This window comes from Salvelinus namaycush, chromosome 16 (genome assembly GCF_016432855.1).
Source record: "Salvelinus namaycush isolate Seneca chromosome 16, SaNama_1.0, whole genome shotgun sequence".
Taxonomy (NCBI): Eukaryota; Metazoa; Chordata; class Actinopteri; order Salmoniformes; family Salmonidae; genus Salvelinus; species Salvelinus namaycush.
This window is the reverse complement of record NC_052322.1, coordinates 13,705,607-13,729,022: the sequence shown is the minus strand read 5'-3', so window position 1 is coordinate 13,729,022 and position 23,416 is coordinate 13,705,607. Positions and strand designations below refer to the sequence as shown.

At 44.8% G+C, this 23,416-nt stretch overlaps 1 protein-coding gene across 1 annotated transcript; it reads left to right on the top strand.

The window, feature by feature from the left end:
* Positions 1-377: 377 nt before the first annotated feature.
* slc26a10 (solute carrier family 26 member 10) lies at positions 378-23,375 on the top strand. The gene is made up of 18 exons (XM_039010017.1): positions 378-930; positions 1,716-1,826; positions 8,415-8,572; positions 8,850-9,014; positions 9,391-9,543; positions 9,669-9,751; positions 9,883-10,030; positions 10,339-10,452; positions 10,622-10,699; positions 13,658-13,753; positions 13,944-14,050; positions 18,521-18,590; positions 19,057-19,236; positions 19,336-19,390; positions 21,665-21,753; positions 21,884-21,938; positions 22,291-22,397; positions 22,553-23,375. Exons 1-18 carry the CDS (start codon positions 663-665, stop codon positions 22,589-22,591), a joined length of 2,076 nt encoding a protein of 691 aa, XP_038865945.1. The 5' UTR covers positions 378-662; the 3' UTR covers positions 22,592-23,375.
* Positions 23,376-23,416: the final 41 nt, after the last annotated feature.

The window sequence follows — 23,416 nt, the reverse complement described above, 5'->3', positions numbered from 1 at the left end:
GGTGATTTAAACACCCCAGAGACAAGAGCTATTATACAGAAATCAATCCTTCTCGGAAATGACCACCACTTATAATTGCTAATAGATATGGTTAGAGGTTACATTATACCTCCACTTTAGCAACAATACCACTTTGATCTCAGTGGAGTTTTACACAGAGCTGTACATTGTATGACTTTTAAGAGGAAGCTAGGCTCTTTGAATAGTTAAGTATACTGTGGGTGTGTGTCTGGTGAAGTCAATTGGTGGGGGTGGTTTGTGTAATAGCAGGAAAGGAGGAATAAAGTAGGGTCACATTTTTTTATTTCTGAAGTATAAAGTTGGTAGCAGTAGGACCCTGCAGATTGTTATGGACCAGACATCCATCATCACAAACGTTGGACACAAGCACACCTTTATGGGGTCTCTGCCAGGGACAAGGATGTAGGCTAAGAAAGAAACCGCTAAGAAAGAAACCCCAAAGAAAGTTCAACACAATAACAAAAAGTTTCAGCATTGGCTGCCAAACACCAGACAGGAAAATTCAATGGTTTCTGATGTCAAACTAGAGACAGATTCCTACTATATATGACAAGCAGTAGCGACCGCATATTTTCTGCCTCATCTTCTCAGATTACTATTAGTTTCAACGAGACAACGTAAACACTCACCTGGAGGACAAGATGAGCGCTTCAGTGGCTGTATACCGAAATATTTACACCGAGGACCGGTTCAGACAGTCGTACGGTACCGAGGACAAGCCCCGTGGAGGTGGTCAACGGTTTCGGGAGAAGATCGCGGAACGGTGCAGGTGCTCGCGTGCAGCATGCCTTCACCTGTTGAGGGAACGAGTTCCCATTTTTAACTGGCTGCCGAAGTACAGGCTGAAAAAATGGATATTAGGTGATACAATAGCGGGACTAACAGTTGGTATACTTCACATTCCACAAGGTGAGTACATTTTTAAGTGCATATTGTGAGCAAAGGTTTACTGTAGTAAATTGATGTCGTTTGATGTCGATTTACCATCTTTACAAACTATTTTGTTACAACTAACCTTTTACACAATTCTGTGATGACGTTTTATTTCTCACGTTGCACTGTTTTGCCAGTAATTACTAACCAATCGTGTGTTTGATTGATTTTAAGAAGATTTTGTCAAATTGCTAATGTAAACGAAATAAACACCTTCAAATATGGACTTTTTGTTAACTCCAGATAATTGGTCAATGCTATCCGGTTCCTTGGGGACGTCCTTACACTAAACCCCAACCTTAACCCATACTCTCACCCTAACCATAACCCTAACCCTAACCCGTACATTAACCATTTCAAATGTCAACCTCAAAGGAGTATGGACCTCCTAAGGATCCCGGATAGCACAGAGCCCCCCCACACACACACACACACAATGAACAAAATAATCTTGATACAAAATGTAAAACGTATTTAAAAAATGTATTATCATCTGAGCCTGACAGGAAAAATGGAACCTAAAAAATGTAATCTCAATGGATGTCATGGTTTATTCAGATAAAGGAGTCAAGAAAATACCAGCGTTGAAAGTTGTAATGCAGTAATAACAGGTGTTATTTCATAGCATTTATTGGCAACATTATTTACCACGATATCAAAGCCTTTTTATCTGAAAATGACACCAATTACTCATGTAGCCACAGGTGTATGTGATGGCAACCGATTGTCGCCTAATATCTTGTTTCTCTTCCTGAAAACAGGTATGGCCTTTGCCTTACTGACGTCAGTGGCGCCCATCTATGGCCTCTACACCTCCTTCTTCCCTGTGGTTCTCTACATGCTGTTTGGCACAGGACGGCATGTATCCACTGGTATACACACACGCTGATATTATACATTTAGGACTGGAGCCTGACAAATGTATATGGATAGGGCGCACAATGTGCCGGCGATAAATCCTCTGGCATGGGTATCTGTGTGACAGCTACTGGGTTTGAACCAGCGTCTCCACCGCCCCATAAGACTGTGTTAGCCCCCTGAGCTAAAGTCAAAGTTAATCAACATAGGTTTTTAGTTTTAGTTCGATTTATTCACACACAAAAAACAAGTGAAAGACGAAGTACAGATAAAACAAGGTAAATAGGTGTGCAGGTAAGGTAGGAAACCCAAGAGGGCTTAAACGACACCCCCCCCCCCCCCCCCCCCCACACACACACACACACAAAAGAGCCGTATAAACAGTGCCTAGTGAAAGCCTATACAACCCTTGAACTGTCTTCACATTTTGCTGCCATAAAATTAATCTAAACATGATTAAATTGGTGTCAGCTTCATGTTATGGGTATGCTTGCCACCGTCAGGGACTGGGGAGTTTGTCAGGAGAAAAATAAATATGAAAGGAGCAAAGCCCATGTAGAAAATTAGAGGAAAACCAGATATCAGTCTTTTGAAAACCTTGGGATAGAGTTTTATTTTTCAGCGGGACAATTACACACATTTTAATGCCAAAGACACACTAGAATGTCTTTCCAAGACGTGTTGAGTGTTCCTGAGTGGTCCAGTCTTAGTCCTTAGTACAGAGACATGGTTTGAATATTGCTGTCCATCAATGAATCACAACCACATTTACTGAGCTTGAGAAATTTTGACAAAAACAATAGATAAATGTTGCCCTAAGAGTTGTGCAAAGTTAGTAGAATCTTATTCAAGATGATTACCTGCTGTAATGGCTGCCAAAGCTATTTCCACCATCAAATTAAACCAAATTGTATTGGTCACACATACCCGTGTTTAGCAGATGTTATGATTGTGCTTCTAGTTCCGACAGTACAGCAATATCTGACAAGTAACATCTAATAATTTCACAACAAATACCTAATACACACAAATGGAATACCTAATACACACAAATGGAATTAAGAATATATAAGTATATGGATGAGCAATGTCAGAGCGGCATAGACTAAGATACAGTAGATAGTATAGAATAGAGTATATACATATGAGATGAGTAATGCAAGATATGTAAACATCATTAAAGTGACATTATTAAAGTGACTAGTGTTCCATTTATTAAAGTGGCCAATGATTTCAAATCTGTGTATGTAGGCATGTATTAACTCTGGGGAGTGAAGAATTACGCAATCAAGACAGCTTAGTTGTTTTTTTAATTTCAATGTGGAGTAGATTGTGTACATCGGTAGCAAAAAAAATCTAATTTATTCCCTTTATACTAGGGACTGTATTCAGGGCATTCGGAAGGTATTCAGCCCCCACATTTTGTTACGTTACAGCCTTATTCTAAAATTGATTAAATCTGGGGGGGTTTTCATCATCAATCTACATACAATACCCCATAATGAAAAAGCATTTACGTAAGTATTGAGACCCTTTACTCAGTACTTTGTTGAAGCACCTTTGGCAGCGATTACAGCCTTAAGTCTTCTTGGGTATGACGCTACAAGCTTGGCACACCTGGATTTGGCTAGTTTCTCCCTTCTCTACAGAGCCTCTCAAGCTCTGTCAGGTTGGATCGGGAGCGTCGCTGCACAGCTATTTTCAGGTCTCTCCAGAGATGTTCGATCGGGTTCAAATCCGGACTCTGGCTGGGCCACTCAAGGACATTCAGAGACTTGTCTTGAAGCCACTCCTGCGTTGTCTTAGCTGTGTGCTTAGGGTTGTTGTCCTGTTGGAAGGTGAACCTTCGCCTCAGTCTGAGGTCCTGAGCACTCTGAAGCAGGTTTTGATCAAGGATCTTTCTCTACATTGCTCCGTTCATCTTTCCCTCGATCCCTCGACTAGTCTCCCAGTCCCTACGCTGAAAAACAACCCCACAGCATGATGTTGCCACCACTATGCTTCACCGTAGGGATGGTGCCAAGTTTCCTCCAGACGTGACTCTTGGCATTGGTTTCATCAGACCAAAGAATCTTGTTTCTCATGGTCTCAGAGTCTTTAGGTGCCTTTCGGCAAACTCCAAGCAGGCTGTCAAGTTCCTTTTGTTACGAACCGGCTCGTAGCTGGTAACAAAGAGGGAAACAACACAGAGATAAAGAAAAAAACAAGCATATTTATTAAATAAAGTGAACTATATCCAAGTAACAATGGTGTGTGTAGTCAGTAGCATAAGTGAGTGGATGCGTGCATAGATGGTGATAATGACGGGTGTTGAGAGATGCCAAAATAAACAAACACAAAGAAGCCCTAAAATGCCACAACCAAAAACAACAGTGTGTTTCCTGGATATATGGGGGAAAGGTGTACAGACATGGCCGAAAGGTTTGAGAATGACACAAATATTAATTTTCACAAAGTCTGCTGCCTCAGTTTGTATGATGGCAATTGGCATATACTCCAGAATGTTATGAAGAGTGATCAGATGAATTGCAATTAATTGCAAAGTCCCTCTTTGCCATGCAAATGAACTGAATCCCAAAAGAACATTTCCACTGCATTTCAGCCCTGCCACAAAAGGACCAGCTGACATCATGTCAGTGATTCTCTCTGTCAGTGAGTGTTGACGAGGACAAGGCTGGAGATCACTCTGTCAGGCTGATTGAGTTCAAATAACAGACTGGAAGCTTCAAAAGGAGGGTGGTGCTGGGAATCATTGTTCTTCCTCTGTCAACCATGGCTACCTACAAGGAAACACATGCCGTCATCATTGCTTTGCACAAAAAGGGCTTCACAGGCAAGGATATTGCTGCCAGTAAGATTGCACCTAAATCAACCATTTATCGGATCATCAAGAACTTCAAGGAGAGCGGTTCAATTGTTGTGAAGAAGGCTTCAGGGCGCCCAAGAAAGTCCAGCAAGTGCCAGGACTGTCTCCTAAAGTTGATTCAGCTGCGGGATCGGGGCACCACCAGTACAGAGCTTGCTCAGGAATGGCAGCAGGCAGGTGTGAGAGCATCTGCACGCACAGTGAGGCGAAGACTTTTGGAGGATGGCCTGGTGTCAAGAAGGGCAGCAAAGAAGCCACTTCTCTCCAGGAAAAACGTCAGGGACAGACTGATATTCTGCAAAAGGTACAGTGATTGGACTGCTGAGGACTGGGGTAAAGTCATTTTCTATGATGAATTCCCTTTCCGATTGTTTGGGGCATCCGGAAAAAAGCTTGTCCGGAGAAGACAAGGTGAGCGCTACCATCAGTCCTGTGTCATGCCAACAGTAAAGCAGCCTGAGACCATTCATGTGTGGGGTTTCTTCTCAGCCAAGGGAGTGGGCTCACTCACAATTTTGCCTAAGAACACAGCCATGAATAAAGAATGGTACCAACACATCCTCCGAGAGCAACTTCTCCCAACCATCCAGGAACAGTTTGGTGACGAACAATGCCTTTTCCAGCATGATGGAGCACCTTGCCATAAGGCAAAAGTGATAACTAAGTGGCTCGGGGAACAAAACATCGATATTTTGGGTCCATGGCCAGGAAACTCACAGACCTTAATCCCATTGAGAACTTGTGGTCAATCCTCAAGAGGCGGGTGGACAAACAAAAACCCACAAATTCTGACAAACTCCAGGCATTGATTATGCAAGAATGGGCTGCCATCAGTCAGGATGTGGCCTAGAAGTTAATTGACAGCATGCCAGGGCGGATTGCAGAGGTCGTGAAAAAGAAGGGTCAACACTGCAAATATTGACTCTTTGCATCAACTTCATGTAATTGTCAATAAAAGCCTTTGACACTTATCAAATGTTTGTAATTATACTTCCGTATTCCATAGTAACATCTGACAAAAATATCTAAAGACACTGAGGCAGTAAACTTTGTGGAAATTAATATTTGTGTCATTCTCAAAACTTTTGGCCACGACTGTATTTATCCCCGGGACACACCTGAGCCCATGTGTGTCCCATTTCGCAGACGACCCTCCCAGTTCCGCCCACCAACATCCTATTAAGGAAAACAAGAGCAAAGAGAAAGAATTCGGCAGACAGAGTGGGATGGTCGTCACACTCCTATCCATAAAACCGGGGACCACCAAGGACCCTGGAACACCACACCAACCAAGCATACATATACAAAAACAAAATACTGTCCTAGTAAACGCTACCCCACTGCCCCAGCCATCTACATCCAACCCGACATACACCTCGAAGTGTTGTGGCACCCATATGAGTGCTGGCGCTTCTTTTTACACCACGGAGTAGTTCAATTGATTAAACTTCTAGGAAAATCGACTAACAGGCCTCTCGACATCAGACACATCTGCTTGCAGCAGGACTGCACTTGCCCCCATGTGACTCGCATCCACCTGCACGTGACTCACATCCACACGCAAGGAGCAGCCAGCACCGGAGTTGAGGTTGACAGAGAGGGGACCAGACGTAAACCGTCTTAGCTTTCAGCAAATCTGTTGGGGGAGCGACCACGGTAGAGAAGTTCCCACAGAAACTATGGTAATAACCAATCATTCGCAAGAAACACATCAGTTCCTTTTTAGTGGTTGGCAGTAGAAAAGCATCAATAGCTACCACTTAAGCCCGGAAAGGACGCACCTCACCCTGCCCAACCACCTTACCAAGGTACGTAACGGTCGCCTGAGCAAACTCACACTTAGCCAATTTGATAGGGAGGTGACCCGCAGCCAAGCGGTCGAACAAAGCTTGAATACAGGCCAGATGCTCCTCCCAAGTATCTGCATAAACCACTACATCGTCCAGATAAACAGTACACCAAACCAGACCGGAGACAACCCTGTTCATAAGGCGTTGAAAAGTGGCAGGTGCGCAGGCCGAAACTCATAACCAAATACGAGTACAGACCTGAAGGTGTAATAAAGGCAGTGATTTCATGTGCCCTACACGTCAGTGACACCTGCCAATAGCCCTTTAATAGGTCAAACTTGCTCACAAACTTCGCTGCTCCGACCTGATTAACGCAGTCCTCTATCCGAGGAAGAGGAAATTAATCTGGCTTAGTGACACTGTTTACCTTACGGTAGTCCATACAAAATATGTTTGTCCCATCCGGTTTACTGACAAAGATACAGGGAGAAGCCCAGCTGGAGAAAGAAGGCTCTGCAATATCACTCTCCAGCATGTACCTGATCTCAGCATCCAGACAACGCCGTTTCTCTGAAGAAACTCTATAGAATCGCTGACGGATGGGGTCAGCATCCCCAGCGTCAATATCGTGTTCCATCAAGTTTGTACGTGTAGGCGTATCAGAAAACAAAACTACAAAACTCAGAGTCAGACCAACTGACTTGTCTCGCCTATCAGCAGGTAGATGAGCGAGAAGGCTGTCCAAAACATCCAGTGACTCTGAATGTTTCAATCTATCCTGCAGTACTCAATCGTCGGGACCAGGGACATCCTCCTCACCATACACGGATATTTCATGACAAAAAAGAAGAACCCGGCGATGTAACAATACTGGCCAAAAGAACAGGTTTACCATCCTCTGCGGACTCCCACTCTTCGGCCCCAGAGGAACGGAGGAACGTGCGTAATAGGGTTTTAGCATGGCACAGTTGGTGCTTTTTCCTCCGTTCAGGAGTGGCAACTAGATCATTTTGCTCAGTGCACTGGCGCACAACCGTATATGAACCTTGAAACTTTACTGAGGAGTGTCTTCCGTCTGGTGCTACAGAGATGGTTGTCCTTCTGGAAGGTTCCCCCATCTCCACAGAGGAACTCTGGAGCGCTGTCAGAGAGACCATCGGGTTCTTGGTCCACCTCCCTGACCAAGGCCCTTCTCCCCCGATTGCTCAGTTTGGCCGGGCAGCCAGCTCTAGGAAGAGTCTTGGCGGTTTCAAATTTCTTCCATTTAAGAATGACGGAGGCCACTGTGTTCTTGGGGACCTTCAATGCTGCAGAAATGTTTTGGTACCGTTCTCCAGATCTGTGCCTCCACACAATCCTGTGTCAGAACTCTACGGACAATTCCTTCGACCTCATGGCTTGGTTTTTGCTCTGACATGCACTGTCAACTGTGGGACCTTATCTAGACAGGTGTGTGCCTTTCCAAATCATGTCCAATCAATTGAATTTACCACAGGTGGACTCCAATCAAGTTGTAGAAACATCTCAAGGATGGTCAATGGAAACAGGATGCACCTGAGCTGAATTTTAAGTCTCATAGCAAAGGGTCTGAATACTTATGTAAATAAGGTATTTCAGTTTTTTTATTTGTAATAAATTTGCTATTATTTCAAATAATCTGTTTTGCTTTGTCATTGTGGGGTATTGTGTGCAGATTGATGAGGAAAACAGTTTTTTAAATCAATTTCAGAATAAGGCTGTAACATAACAAAATGTGGAAAAAGTGAAGGGGTCTGATTACTTTCCAAATGCATTGTATATGAACAGAGCTTAGTTCACCAAACCACTTCCGTTGCATATGTGCTCATACTGATGCTGAGTTGCTTCATTGTTGTTGAGCCGCCATGTGGCTGTTTGGTAGTGGTGCTGAGTGGTTGAATCACAGACTAGCTGTGTCTGTTTCCCAGGTACCTTTGCAGTGGTGAGCCTGATGACAGGCTCAGTGGTGGAACAGCTGGTGCCCACCCCTCTACAGCTCAACTCCTCCAGTCCAGAGGCTGCAGACTTTGAGGCCCAGAGGATTGGGGTTGCCTCCGCTGTAGCCTTACTCTCAGGGATTATGATGGTGAGTGATACATAGGGTTCTCTCTGGTTGAATCTCAAAAGTATTTCCCTCGATTCCCTGCATCCTCTCTCCTCATCTCCGTCTCAAAACTTCAGAGGGAAGCGAGGAGAGCATTGGAGGACAAGATCAGAAGAGCTGCTCTCCTCACTTCCCTATGATGTTTTAAGCAGGAAGCAAGGTAAAGGACAAGTTTAAGATGGCATGGCCCTGTAGATGGAATGGTATTTCTATAGTGTTTAGATGTTGTAGTCCTGACTAAATGTTGTTTGTTTCCCAGCTCTGTATGTTTGGGCTACAGCTGGGTTTCCTCTCTACATACCTGTCAGAGCCCATCGTCAAGGCATTCACCAGCGCTGCAGCCTTCCACGTCACCATCTCACAGCTGCAAAGCATGCTGGGACTGCGGCTCCCCCGCCACACCGGCCCCTTCTCACTCTTCAAGGTCAGCAGTCAGAGAAGTGACAATGATCAGGATAATACAGTGTTCACTTTACAGTAGTTTAGAGCTCCAGGACGTTGTGGAATTATAATAGAAACGGTTTACTGTCATAACCCAGGTTCTCTGAAGGAGAGAAGAAGTCTCAAATAAAAGAGAACTGAGGGAGCTCTCACTCAAAACCTCACTTGGTTCAATTTGACCTTGTAAGAGACACTTGACAATCATAAACACCAGGGTGTGGGAAGAGACAATTTAAATAGTTGCTCCTCTCTTCACTATAACGCGTTCCCCACTGAACCCGCCCCACACCAACATGGCCCGATGAAATACATCACCCCCCGTGTGTGTTAACTCATTCCCCCCTGTCTGTGTCCTCCAGACCCTTGCGTCTGTCATAGAGAACCTTCCCCACACCAACATGGCTGAGCTGCTGACCTCCCTGGTGTGTCTGGCCATCCTGGTACCGGTTAAAGAAGTCAACATGAGGTTCCGACAGCACCTACGCACACCCATCCCCGTAGAGATCCTCACGGTCAGTCACAAAGAGAACAGTTATTATAATACTGATAATGTTCGATGTAGCTCTGTGTAGCTGTAATGTTTGTGACGTGCTGATTGATGTGTTATAACTCAATTTGATGTTTCTCTTTCTCTCAGGTGATAATAGCTACAGGAGTGGCCTATGCTTCATCTCTGGACTCTAACTATGACGTGCAGATAGTGGGACACATTCCTGCAGGGTAAGGTATCCACTAATTGAGCATCTCCATCTAGTGATATCATCATCATCATTTAGCTTCTTTTAAAAGAGAAATGAAACATTCTAAACAGAGAGTGAGTGTAAAGTTTTGACCGTGTTTTGACTGTGTAGCTTCCCTAGTCCACGGATGCCTGCCTTGCACAAGTTGCCTGAGGTCGCTGGAGACACGGTTGCCATTACGTTTGTGGGTTATGCTGTGTCTGTCTCACTGGCAATGATCTACGCAGACAAGCACGGCTACTCCATCCAACCCAACCAGGTAGGCTACAGTGGTCCTCGACTAATAGGATACAGTAGTGCTGGGAAATCAACACTCACTCCAATCTTGTCACCTTGTACAAGGCATTACACGTTTAATGTGACTTCTGTGTGTGTAATCTGTGAGCTGTGACAAGAAGTCCATCTTTAAGGACAAGCGTTGTCATCATCATCATTATCACTACCGTCATCATCATCATCGTCGTCATCATCACCATCATTGTCATCATCACCATCATCACCGTCATCATCATCACCATCATCAGCAGCATCATCATCATCGTCATCATGTTTGTCTTGTTTCTCCAGGAGCTCCTGGCCCATGGTATCTCCAACACAGTGTCGTCTCTCTTCACCTGTTTCCCCAGCTCAGCCACTCTGGCCACCACCAACATCTTGGAGAGTTCTGGGGGATTCACACAGGTACACACTACTTTATATCGAGCCTACTTTCCAGGCTTTGTCTTTACTTGAATCTGTACGGATGACTTTCTAGATGCCCTATTTGTCTGCCTCGCCATTTGCTTCTGGCATGATGATACATTAATTCCTTTAAAGTCATTTAATGTTCTCTGTCTCTCTGTCCGTTCAGCTCTCTGGCTTGTTCACCAGTCTGGTGGTTCTGATAGTTCTACTGCTGATTGGACCTCTCTTCTACTTCCTGCCCAAGGTGAGTCAGTGTGTGTCTACTAAAAGGTGGAGGCATACAGACTTTAGCTAGTTTGTGCAAACAAAACGACATAAAACGAAACGAAGTGCACTCGTCGTCCGAGTCATTTACTCGTAATGTCCTGATCCAAATCAAATCAAATCCAATATTATTTGTCACATACACATGGTTAGCAGATGTTAATTTTAAGCTTGTGCTTCTAGTTCCGACCATGCAGGATGGCTTGTTTATCTAACAAGTAATCTAACCTAACAATTTCACAACAACTACCTTATACACACAAGTGTAAAGGAATGAATAAGAATATGTACATACAAATATATGAATGAGCGATGGCCGAACGGCATAGGCAAGATGCAGTAGATGGTATAGAGTACAGTATATACATATGAGATGAGTAATGTAGGGTATGTAAACATTATATAAAGTGGCATTGTTTAAAGTGGCTAGTGATACATTTATTACATACATTTTTTCATTATTAAAGTGGCTAGAGATGAGTCAGAATGTTGGCAGCAGCCACTCAATGTTAGTGATGGCTGTTTAACAGTCTGATTGCCTTGAGATAGAAGCTGTTTTTCAATCTCTCGGTCCCAGCTTTGATGCACCTGTACTGACCTCGCCGTCTGGATGATAGCGGGGTGAACAGGCAGTGGCTCGGGTGGTTGTTGTCCTTGATTATCTTTTTGGCCTTCCTGTGACATCGGGTGCTGTAGGTGTCCTGGAGGGCAGGTAGTTTGCCCCCAGTGATGCGTTGTGCAGACCTCACTACCCTCTGGAGAGCCTTACGTTTGTGGTCGGAGCAGTTGCCTACCAGGCGGTGATACAGCCCGACAGGATGCTCTCGATTGTGCATCTGTAAAAGTTTGTGAGTGTTTTTGGTGACAAGCCGAATTTCTTCAGCCTCCTGAGGTTGAAGAGGCGCTGCTGCACCTTCTTCACCACGCTGTCTGTGTGGGTGGACCATTTCAGTTTGTCCGTGATGTGTACACCTAGGAACTTAAAACTTTCCACCTTCTCCACTACTGTCCGGTCGATGTGGATAGGGGGCTGCTCCCTCTGCTGTTTCCTGAAGTCCACGATCATCTCCTTTGTTTTGTTGACATTGAGTGTGAGGTTATTTTCCTGACACCACAATCCGAGGGCCCTCACCTCCTCCCTGTAGGCCGTCTCGTCGTTGTTGGTAATCAAGCCTACCACTGTAGTGTCGTCTGCAAACTTGATGATTGAGTTGGAGCCGTGCATGGCCACGCCAGTCATGGGTGAACAGGGAGTACAGGAGAGGGCTGAGAAGGCACCGTTGAGGGGCCCCAGTGTTGAGGATCAGCAGGGTGGAGATGTTGTTACCTACCCTCACCACCTGGAGGCGGCCCGTCAGGAAGACCAGGACCCAGTTGCACAGGGCGGGGTCGAGACCCAGGCTCTCGAGCTTAACGACGAGTTTGGAGGGTACTATGGTGTTAAATGCTGAGCTGTAGTTGATGAACAACATTCTGACACAGGTATTCCTCTTGTCCAGATGGGTTAGGGCAGTGTGCAGCGTGATTGCGATTGCGTCGTCTCTGGACCTATTGGGGCGGTAAGCAAATTGGAGTGGGTCTAGGGGGTCAGGTAGGGTGGAGGTGATTTGGTCCTTGACTAGTCTCTCAAAGCACTTCATGATGACGGAAGTGAGTGCTACGGGGCGGTAGTCGTTTAGCTCAGTTACCTTCGCTTTCTTGGGAACAGGAACAATGGTGGCACTCTTGAAGCATGTGGGAACAGCAGACTGGGAAAAGGATTGATTGAATATGTCCATAAACACACCAGCCAGCTGGTCTGCACATGCTCTGAGGACGCGGCTGGGGATGCCGTCTGGGCCGGCAGCCTTGCGAGGGTTAACACGTTTAAATGTTTAACTCACGTTGGCTGCAGTGAAGGAGAGCCCGCAGGTTTTGGTAGCGGGCCGTGTCAGTGGCACTGTATTGTCCTCAAAGCGAGCAAAGAAGTTGTTTAGTTTGTCTGGGAGCAAGACATCGTGGTCTGCGACAGGGCTGGTTTTCCTTTTGTAGTCCGTGATTGACTGTAGACCCTGCCACATACGTCTCGTGCCTGAGCCGTTGAATTGTGACACTACTTTGTCTCTATACTGATGCTTAGCTTGTTTGATTGCCTTGCTGAGGGAATAGCTACACTGTTTGTATTCAGTCATGTTTCCGGTCACCTTGCCCTGATTAAAAGCAGTGGTTTGCGCTTTCAGTTTTGCGCGAATGCTGCCATCAATCCACGGTTTCTGGTTGGGGAATGTTTTAATAGACACTGTGGGTACAACATCACCGATGCACTTGCTAATAAACTCGCTCACCGAATCAGCGTATTCATCAATGTTATTGTCCGACACTATGCGGAACATATCCCAGTCCACGTGATCGAAGCAATCTTGAAGCGTGGAATCCGATTTGTCGGACCAGCGTTGAACAGACCTGAGCACGGGCGCTTCCTGTTTTAGTTTCTGTCTATACGCTGGGAGCAACAAAATGGAGTTGTGGTCAGATTTTCCGAAAGGAGGGCGGGGGAGGGCTTTATATGCGTCGCGGAAGTTAGAATTACAATGATCCAGGGTTTTGCCAGCCCGGGTCGCGCATTCGATATGCTGATAAAATTTAGGGAGCCTTGTTTTCAGATTAGCCTTGTTAAAATCCCCAGCTACATTAAATTCAGCCTCAGGATATGTGGTTTCCAGTTTTACATAGAGTCAAATAAAAAAAATTCAGGGCCATCGATGTGTCTGCGTGGGGGGATATACACGACTGTGATTATGATCGATGAGAATTCTCTTGGTAGATAATGCGGTGGGCATTTGATTGTAAGGAATTCTAGATCAGGTGAACAAAAGGACTTGAGTTCCTGTATGTTGTAATGATCACACCATGTCTCGTTAATCATAAGGCATACACCCTGCTTTACCTCTGTTCTTAGGCAGTGCTGGCCTGTATCAATGTCACCAGCCTCAGACAGATGTTTCTACAGTTCCAGGACCTGCCAGACCTCTGGCGAGTCAGCAAGATTGACTTCGTAAGTCTGTCCATGTTACCATTGATTTGTATAAATATACCACTTTTGGGCAAGTGGTTTAGTGATCAACCACTGTGAACCAATGTGGCTTGTATATTTGTGACCTTATATGGCCTGTATATTTGTGACCTTATATGGATGGACTGCATATTTGTGAACCTGTATGGACTGTACTGTATGTGTTTTGCAGGTAGTGTGGCTGGTGACTTGGCTGTCTGTTGTGGTCCTGAATGTCGATATGGGTCTGGCTATTGGAGTGGTCTTCTCAATGATGACAGTCATCTGTCGCACACAGAGGTATGGTATGCCTTCACCCCTCTCAACACAGACGACACAGACACAGTGTATCAATGGTTCCGTAGTGCTACAGTTGTTGGAACTGTACATGATACTATTGCTAAATGTAACCAATGTCTAGCCTGCGTAACTGCCTGTGTACATCTCCAGTATATGCGTCTATTTTTTATTAAATCTGTATTAATTCGATTTCTGCATTCATCAGCAACAATAATCATCAGTGAAACTATAACTATGACTTCTAATAATGTGATGCAATTCTCTAGAGACCGCTGTGTGCCGGAATTGAAGTCTCTGGAGTAGAGCACTGTGGATTACTGTCTATCATAGGGCCGAATTAATATTCGTCATAAACCTGGGATATGAACTTGATACACTCACCAAGGGTAGAATTGATACAGTGGCTCAGTTGGTAGGGCATGGTACTTGCAACACCAGGGTTGTGGGTTTGATTCCCATGGGGGACAAGTATGAAAATCTATGTATGCTCTGGATAAGAGTGTCTGCTAAATAAATGTAATATAAACATAACCAGAGTTAACTTTCAAGATTTTAACATTATATTGTTGGTCGACTAACAGTATACACTGACTATACAAAACAGTATGGTAGTAGTTGCCAGGTGCAATGGTTTGTGTCAAGAACTACAACACTGCTGGGTTTTTCACGCTCAACAGTTTCCGGTATGTATTAAGAATGCTCCACTACCCAAGGGACATCCATCCAACTTGACACAACTGTGGGAAGCTTTGGAGTCAACGTGGGCCAGCATCCCTGTGGAATGCTTTGGACACCTTGTAGAGTCCATGCCACGACAAATTGAGGCTGTTCTGAGGGGAAAAGGGTGGGGTACAACTAAAGCTGTTGCTGTAACCGCCACACCAGCGGTCACAAGTCATGAAGGCAGTCAAATTCCACGTGACCGTTTAGTCACAGTGATTAGGCTTCTCCAAGCTCTGATGCTGCTGATGGTCATTAATAGCCTACCAAAATTGCTAACTGCCTGCTACTCAGCACTCTATTGTCCCTCTAATCACTCTGACATCAATGCAAATGTTTCGAAAATCGAATCAGACACTTCATGAGAGCCCATGAGCTCATGTTGCACAACATTTCTATAGGGTATGTAATTGCGTGAGAAAACAGTGTGATGGCCTCTATTAAAAAGAGGAGGATCAGCTTTCTGTAGGTGTAGGCTATACCATTGCCCCTTTTTCAATACAGGTGCATGATAATGGTCCATTCTAAATAAAATAAAAATTCACACATACAGTATATTATTTAGTATATGTAAAGACAAGATTAAATCAAGAATAGTCTGATGGGAGGCAATATTAGCCTAACACTTGTGAATTATATAATATCACTTGTGAATGATGCCCAGCATAAGAAACAATGCCTTTTTTTGCGACTTTTTCTAATCATAATCGCACACCTCATGTAGCCTAGCCCATAAGCCTATATGTTTTAATAAGATTTGTATCACAACTAAAGTGGCCAGATAACGTCTTAAAATTAAGCACATTAATCTGCTTTACAAGGGGTATAGAGCCTAATTGGCATACATAAGCAGCGCGTCAGTTTCAAGTTGGGGGAAGATAATTTTCACCATAAAAATGCACCTTTTATAATAAAAGCATTACATGCATAATTGCATTTGCGGTCACTTTTGATAATGTTTTTCCACTAATAGAACATTTGCGCTTATAGCCTACTGCCTTGTGAGCATTGCTGCGTTTATAATGTGAAGAAATAGCCCAATAGTTTATAAATTTTTTAAGCTAAACGTTCTGATCTGATATGCACCTTCGGAATTGGAAAAGGACGCATGCAGTTGCGTCCCCGATGTGTCTGTATTCACTTGTAGCCTGTAAGAAAAGCTGATGACGTGAGCCATGTGAGTGAGAGGTGCTTTGAAGCAGGCAGCACTCAGGGAGAAGGACACAACGGCCACTGGCCGCAAAAGGCATGGATTGTTTTAGGGTGCATTCCGGATCGTGGATCGTCGCAGGAGGCTCCGGACCGTGGATCATCGCAGGAGGCTCTGGACTGGGAACCCCCGCTGGAGACTCTGGACTGCAGACTGTCGCTGGAGGCTCTGGACTTCCGACCTTCGCTGGAGGCTCTGGACTGCCGACCGTCGCTGGAGGCTCTGGGCTGCCGACCGTCGCTGGAGGCTCTGGACTGCCGACCGTCGCTAGAGGCTCTGGACTGCCGACCGTCGCTGGAAGCTCTGGACTACAGACCGTCGCTGGAAGCTCTGGACTGCAGACCGTCGCTGGAAGCTCCGGAATGCGGACCGTCGCTGGAAGCTCCGGAATGCGGACCGTCTCAGGAGGTTCTGGACTGCGGACTGTCTCAGGAGGTTCCGGACTGCGGACTGTCTCAGGAGGTTTCGGACTGCGGACCGTCTCAGGAGGTTCCGGACTGCGGACCGTCTCAGGAGGTTCCGGACTGCGGACCGTCTCAGGAGGTTCCGGACTGTGGACCGTCTCAGGAGGTTCCGGACTGTGGACCGTCGCTGGGGGTTACGGACTGTGAAACGTCGCAGGAAGCTCTGGACTGGGAACTGTCGCCGGAAGCTCTTCACTGGGAACTGTCGCCGGAAGCTCTGGACTGGGAACTTTAGCCGGAAGCTCTGGACTGGGAACTGTCGCCGGAAGCTCTGGACTGGGAACTGTCGCCGGAAGCTCTGGACTGGGGATCGTCGCCGGAAGCCTGGTGCATGGGGCCGGCACTGGTGGTACCGGGCTGGTGACACGTACCTCAGGGCGAGCGCGAGGAGCAGGAACAGGACGCACCTGACTGGGAAAGTGCACTTGAGGGATAGTGCGAGGAGCAGGAACAGGACGCACCTGACTGGGAAAGTGCACTTGAGGGATAGTGCGAGGAGCAGGAACAGGACGCACCTGACTGGGAAAGTGCACTTGAGGGATAGTGCGAGGAGCAGGAACAGGACGCACCTGACTGGGAAAGTGCACTTGAGGGATAGTGCGAGGAGCAGGAACAGGACGCACCTGACTGGGAAAGTGCACTCCAAGGAGAGTGCGAGGAGCAGGAACAGGACGCACCTGACTGGGAAAGTGCACTTGAGGGAGAGTGCGAGGAGCAGGAACAGGACGCACCTGACTGGGAAAGTGCACTTGAGGGAGAGTGCGAGGAGCAGGCACGGGACGTGGATACGTACTGGAGACCTGGTGCGTATAGCCAGCATCAATGGTACCGGAACTTTAACACACTTCTCACGGCAAGTGCGAGCAGCTGGCACAGGACGTACTGGGTTGTGAAGGTGCACTGGAGACCTGGTGCGTATAGCCGGCATCAATTGTTCCGGAACTTTAACACACTTCTCAGGACGAGTACGGGGAACTGACTCAGGTGGCACCAAACTGACAACACGTTCCTTTAGTCCAAATCCGTGCATCCTCCACCAAGTCAACAACTCTCCCATTTCTCTCTCCTCCAAATTCTCCTTCTTCTCCCAGACTGGTTCACTTCTCTGCTCCATGTGCCCCCCCCCCCCCACAAATAAAATTCTGGGGGTTTCTGTGGCCTTCCTCCCCGACTTCGTCGCTGTCCCTCCTTCACTGCTTCCGCCTGCTTCCATGGCAGGCTCTTCTCTCCTGCCATTATGTCGTCCCAAGTCCAGGATGTTCTCTCCCTAATCTCCTCCAAAGACCAGGATGCCATTACCTCCCGGGCACGCTGCTTGGTCCTTTGTAGTTGGGATCTTCTGTCACGTTCGTCTGAATGATTGGACCAAGGCGCAGCGTGCGTAGAGTTCCACATGTTTATTTAAATGAAACTCCCAGAAAACAATAAAGAAACAAACAAAACGTAAAGAAATGAAGTGCTCATAGACACTACACAAAAACAAGATCCCACAAACAACAGGTGGGAAAAAGGCTGCCTAAATATGATCCCCAATCAGAGACAAGGATAGACAGCTGCCTCTGATTGGGAACCATACCAGGCCAACATAGAAAACGAAAAACTAGAATGCCCACACTAATCACACCCTGACCTAACCAAATAGAGAAATAAAAAGGCTCTCTAAAGTCAGGGCGTGACACATAAGGACAACTCAGAGTATGCTACCCTGTTCTTCTGAAATAGACTACATTTTCTTCATATCATGCTTCTTTAGACCTGTCTAAAATAAATAATGGATTTATTGTGAAGGTGTAGGCTATATTACATGGATTTATTAAACTTTTTAAAATGTAGATGTTCCAAAGGTCTGCATCAGTGGCTTGTAGGCTATGTGTGGAAGCCAGGAGATGCTAAATGTGTTTACGTTAGTTAATGGTCAATTACTGTGAGACTGACAGTTATTTCCTTGACAATCACCGGCTGATGAAATTTCGTGACAGCCACAGCTCTAGGTGCAAGTAAATATTAGGAAGTTGTTCCTAACGTTTAGTATACTCAGTGTATACACTCCCACAATAATAACATTGTTTTCCTCAGGGCTGGGTGTTCAGTGCTGGGCAGAGCGAGCAACACAGAGATCTACAGACCTTTAGAGAACCACAACAAGGTGAGAGGAATTCTCCTGTTCACACTGGAGAGATATTTTTCTGGCTGTGAAGATATCATATTAATCACAATACAAATACTTCCAGTGATTCTTGATGTAGATGTGAAGTAAAAACTGCTATTGTGATGCAATCGTGACAAACCCTCATTAGTATCATAGTTTCAGACAGTAATCAATGTAGAGCCCTGCACGGGCACAAATTTTCAACCCGAGCCCTACCCATGCCCGTGACGTTCAGGTCCTACCCTACCGAGGTCCGATTGCTTCTGCCCGAAACCCAAAATCAGGAATAACTTCCTCCATTAATAAAACTGCTCCTCTCTGTCACTCGCACACAGCTCGCTCTACGTGCCCTTTGCTCATGGCGGCTCTGAGTCAATGAAGAGACACGAGAGAGCAGTTAGCTGTTAGCTACTTTTCGTCCCTCTAAACTCAGACAAAACTCAAGGAGCATTATTATTTTTAGTGCTATGAAGTTCCGGGTGTGAAGATCCTGACATACAACGGGCCCATCTACTACGGCAACCGCAGCTTCTTCAGAGAGGACATGAGTCGTCTGCTGGGCCTCACCCCAGAGAGGATCCGCAGTAGAGAGAAGGCCAGGAAGGCCCTGGAGAAGAGGGAAAGAGAGGCTGTCAACACTGTGGTGAGACTACACACTATATCTGGGCTAGATCACATCTTGTACATTGGAAAATATAAAAACATATGTTCTATAACTTACTGGTAATATCTTTTTTTTCAGGAGAGAGGTGTCGCAAACACATCATTTTCATCTGAGAATGAGTTCTTTAAATCTGGTGAGTGATAATACATAAAAGTACTGTATATAGTTTGCAGTAATGTAATCTGGGTACAGGGCCACTTACGGTGCATTCGGAAAGTATTCAGACCCCTTGACTTTTTTCACATTTTGTTACGTTACAGCTTCATTCTAAAAATGGATTCAATATACACAATACCCATAATGACAAAGTAAAAACAGGTTTATAGAAATTTTTGCAAATTCATGAAAAAATGAAATATCACATTTACAGACTGTATGTATTCAGACCCTTAACTCAGTACTTTATTGAAGCACCTTTGGCAGTGATTACAGCATTGAGTCTTCTTGGGTATGATGCTACAAAGTTGGCACACCTCTATTTGGGGAGTTTCTCCCATCCTCTCAAGCTCTGTCAGGTTGGATGGGGAGCGTTGCTGCACAGCTATTTTCAAGTCTCTCCAGAGATGTTCGATCGGGTTCAAGTCCGAGCTCTGGCTGGGCCACTCAAGGACATTCAGAGACTTGTTCCGAAGCCACTCCTGCGTTGTCTTGGCTGTTTGCTTAGGGTTGTTGTCCTGTTGGAAGGTGAACCATCGCCCTAGTCTGAGGTCCTGAGCGCTCTGAAGCAGGTTTTCATCAAGGATATCTCTGTACTTTGTTCTGTTCATCTTTCCCTCGATCCTGACTAGTCTCCAGGAGCCTGCTGCTAAAAAACATCCCCAAAGCATGATGCTGCCACCACCATGCTTCACCGTAGGGATGGTGCCGGGTTTCCTCCAGACATGATGCTTGGCATTCAGGCCAAAGAGTTCAATATTGGTTTCATCAGACCAGAACATTTAGTTTATCATGGTCTGACAGTCCTTTAGGTGCCTTTTGGAAAACTCCAAGCGGGATGTCATGTGCCTTTTACTGAGGAGTGGCTTCTGCTTGCCACTACCATAAAGACCTGATTTATGGAGTGCGGCAGAGATGGTTGTCCTTCAGGTTTTCTCCACAGAAGAACTCTGGAGCTCTGTCAGATTGACCATCAGGTTCATGGTCAACTCCCTGATCAAGGCCCTTCTCCCCCGATTGCTCAGTTTGGCCGGGTGGCTAGCTCTAGGAAGAGTCGTGGTAGTTCCAAACTTTTTCCATTTAAGAATGATGTTGGCCACTGTGTTCTTGGGTACCTTCAATGCTGCAGAAATGTTTTGGTACCCTTCCCCAGATCTATACCCTGACACAATCCTGTCTCGGAGCTCTACGGATAATTCCTTCGACCTCATGGCTTGGTTTTTGCTCTGACATGCACTGTCAACTGTGGGACCTTATATAGACAGGTGTGTGCCTTTCCAAAACATGTCCAATCAATTGAATGTACCACAGGTGGACTCCAATCAAGTTGTAGAAACATCTCAAGGATGGTCAATGGAAACACCAGGCACTTGAGCTGAATTTCAATTCTCATAGGAAATGGTCTGAATACTTATGTAAATAAGGTATATTTGTTTTTTTATTTTTAATACATTTGCACAAAAAAATTACTCTGTTTTTGCTTCGTCATTATGGGGTATTGTGTATAGATTGATCATTTAATCCATTTTAAAATAAGGCTGTAATGTAACAAAATGTGGAACAAGTCAAGGGGTCTGAATACTTTCCAAATGCACTGTAAAGGCCCAGTTTGTCTTGTGTATTGTATCATATTGAACAATAGCCGATGAAACGAACAATGTAAAAGTGTTCAAAAATCTGATCAGTGTGATCTAGACAGGACCTTCTAATCAGCCTGTTTGAATGGCCGGGAGTTTCAGCTTTCTATGGTGACATCACCAGGTGGTACATTGGTTAATAGACCAATAACAAATAGAGTTCCAAAACTCTCTACCAATAACAGTTTTAAGTTTCTCCCCTCCCCACTCAGACTACTCCCAAGGTATTTTTGTCAATTTTTATGGAAAACTATTACAGTAAGGTATTTAATTGTTACCCAGAAATAATTTAATGGTTGCATTGGCTGCATTTAATGGCTGCATTGGGCCTTTAACTCTCTACCAGTAATACACTGAACTAGTGGTTAGAGCATTGGGCCAGTAACCGAAAGGTTGCTGGATCGAATCCCCGAGATAACAAGGTTGTTGTTCTACTCCTGAGCAAGGCACTGTTCCCCGGGCGCCAGAGACGTGGATGTCGATTATGGCAGCCCCCCGCACCGCTCTGATTCAGAGGGGTTGGGTTAAATGCGGAAGACACATTTCAGTTGAAGGCATTCAGTTGTACAACTGACTAGGTATCCCCTTTCCCTTCCCTAATGTTGTCTCTGCAGAAACTGCTGAAAGTGAGGTCCAGGCAGTACTAATAGATTGCAGCAGTGTGATTTTTGTCGATGTTGCTGGAGCCAGACTCTTCATACAGGTGAGAAAAGTAAATGATATAGTATTTTGTTGTGCAGTACCTTCTGCTGGACGAACATACAGTACCTTGTTCTACAGTACTGTATCTTTACTTCTAGTATCAGTGGAATTAATGATGCCTCTTTTTCCAGATGTGTATTGAATGCCAGAAAGTTGGGGTTTGCATATATTTGGCCAATTGCAATGGTAAGTTCAACAAATGAATGTATAACGATCATTTCAATAGCAATAAGTTAAATCATCCAAATGTATGTTTAGGAGGAGTCTGACGTGTGATGTAATGTTGAATGGAGAATGTTCAGACTCTAGATCTAGAGCACTGACTGAAGTTCTAGAATGTAAACCTTACCCTACGAGGTCTTGACTACTGCTGGTTTTCTGTTCTACCTGATAATTTAATGAACCCAATTAGTGTCCAAGGTCTAAATCAGTCCCTGATTAGAGGGGAATCATTTTAAAAAGCAGTGGAACTGGCTTCGATGTCCAGATTTGAATTTGAGAGATCTAGAACATTGATAGAAGGTACTCTTCCCCACAGAGAGTGTTCTGAGGATCCTAACCTCCAGTGGACTGATGAACTACATGAACCCACAACACATCTTTGTTACGGTCCACGATGCTGTGATGTACATTCAACAACAGAAGGTACAAAACACAAGCAATGACCAGACGTAAAGACTTGATGAAGAATGCATTTACAGTAATACTGTAATAGAGTAATTATACAGTAATACAGTTTCAATATCTACGGTAATATAGTAACCAAAACCTGTGAACATGCTTGTTTTTGTTCATGACAGGAGCAAACTCCAGAAAACACTACTACCGTTTGGGTGTGAGATGGTTGGTCGGCCATTTTACACGTCAAGATGAACTGATATGCAGTAACATGCACGATACAGACCAGGGAAAAACATCTCTCCCTCTACAAGGACTGTACATCAAGGTTTGTTCCTGGTCTAAGACGGGTGCAGTGCTGTGTTAATGTGTATACTAGTATGCCATGATTGGGCTTCAAGAAGGGAGCAGCGTATTGTAGCATTTCAGTATGAAATTCAGGGTCAATCCCAGTATTTTAAATACGTATTTGAAGGACCAATACTGAAGAGACTTGCACAAATGATCACAACAGTGGCAGAGCACGTAAGACGCATAAAGCACTCCTGGTACTCCTGCTACTTACTGGAATCCAGGAGAAGAGACCAATGAGAGATGTTTATCTACTACAATAACCCTAGTAAACACAAATATATACATTATTTGATTATTATCTGTTAAAACATTGCTTATTATATCTGAATGCTGGACAAATAGTGGCCAACCATTACTGGTATTTATTTTGTAATTCTGTAATACAAAAGTGAATATTATTCCAATGAATAAAATGCACTGAATGCTTTCTTAAAAGGGAGATATGTATATTCACATGAAATAATGCCTTATGTGTTGTAAATGTATATTTCTGTGTACTGTACATTGTGTTTATAATGAAATGCACTGCAGAAAATGAGTGAAATTACGTACGGATACCTGTATTGTCTGCAACTGTAATATCCTCCTGCAGTTTTTGTAATACTTTTATTGAGTTCTTTTACAATAAACATGCTCAAAATGTACAGCTTACCTGGTCACTTTTACATTTGTGGGATTTAGCAATGCTGATT

Coding starts and splice junctions, on each gene's coding strand:
- slc26a10 (XM_039010017.1), top strand. CDS start 663: ATGAGCGCTTCAGTGGCTGTATACCGAAATATTTACACCGAGGACCGG. Junction 19,237..19,335: donor GAGAGGCTGTCAACACTGTG/GTGAGACTACAC, acceptor CTTTTTTTTCAG/GAGAGAGGTGTCGCAAACAC. Junction 22,398..22,552: donor TGTACATTCAACAACAGAAG/GTACAAAACACA, acceptor TGTTCATGACAG/GAGCAAACTCCAGAAAACAC.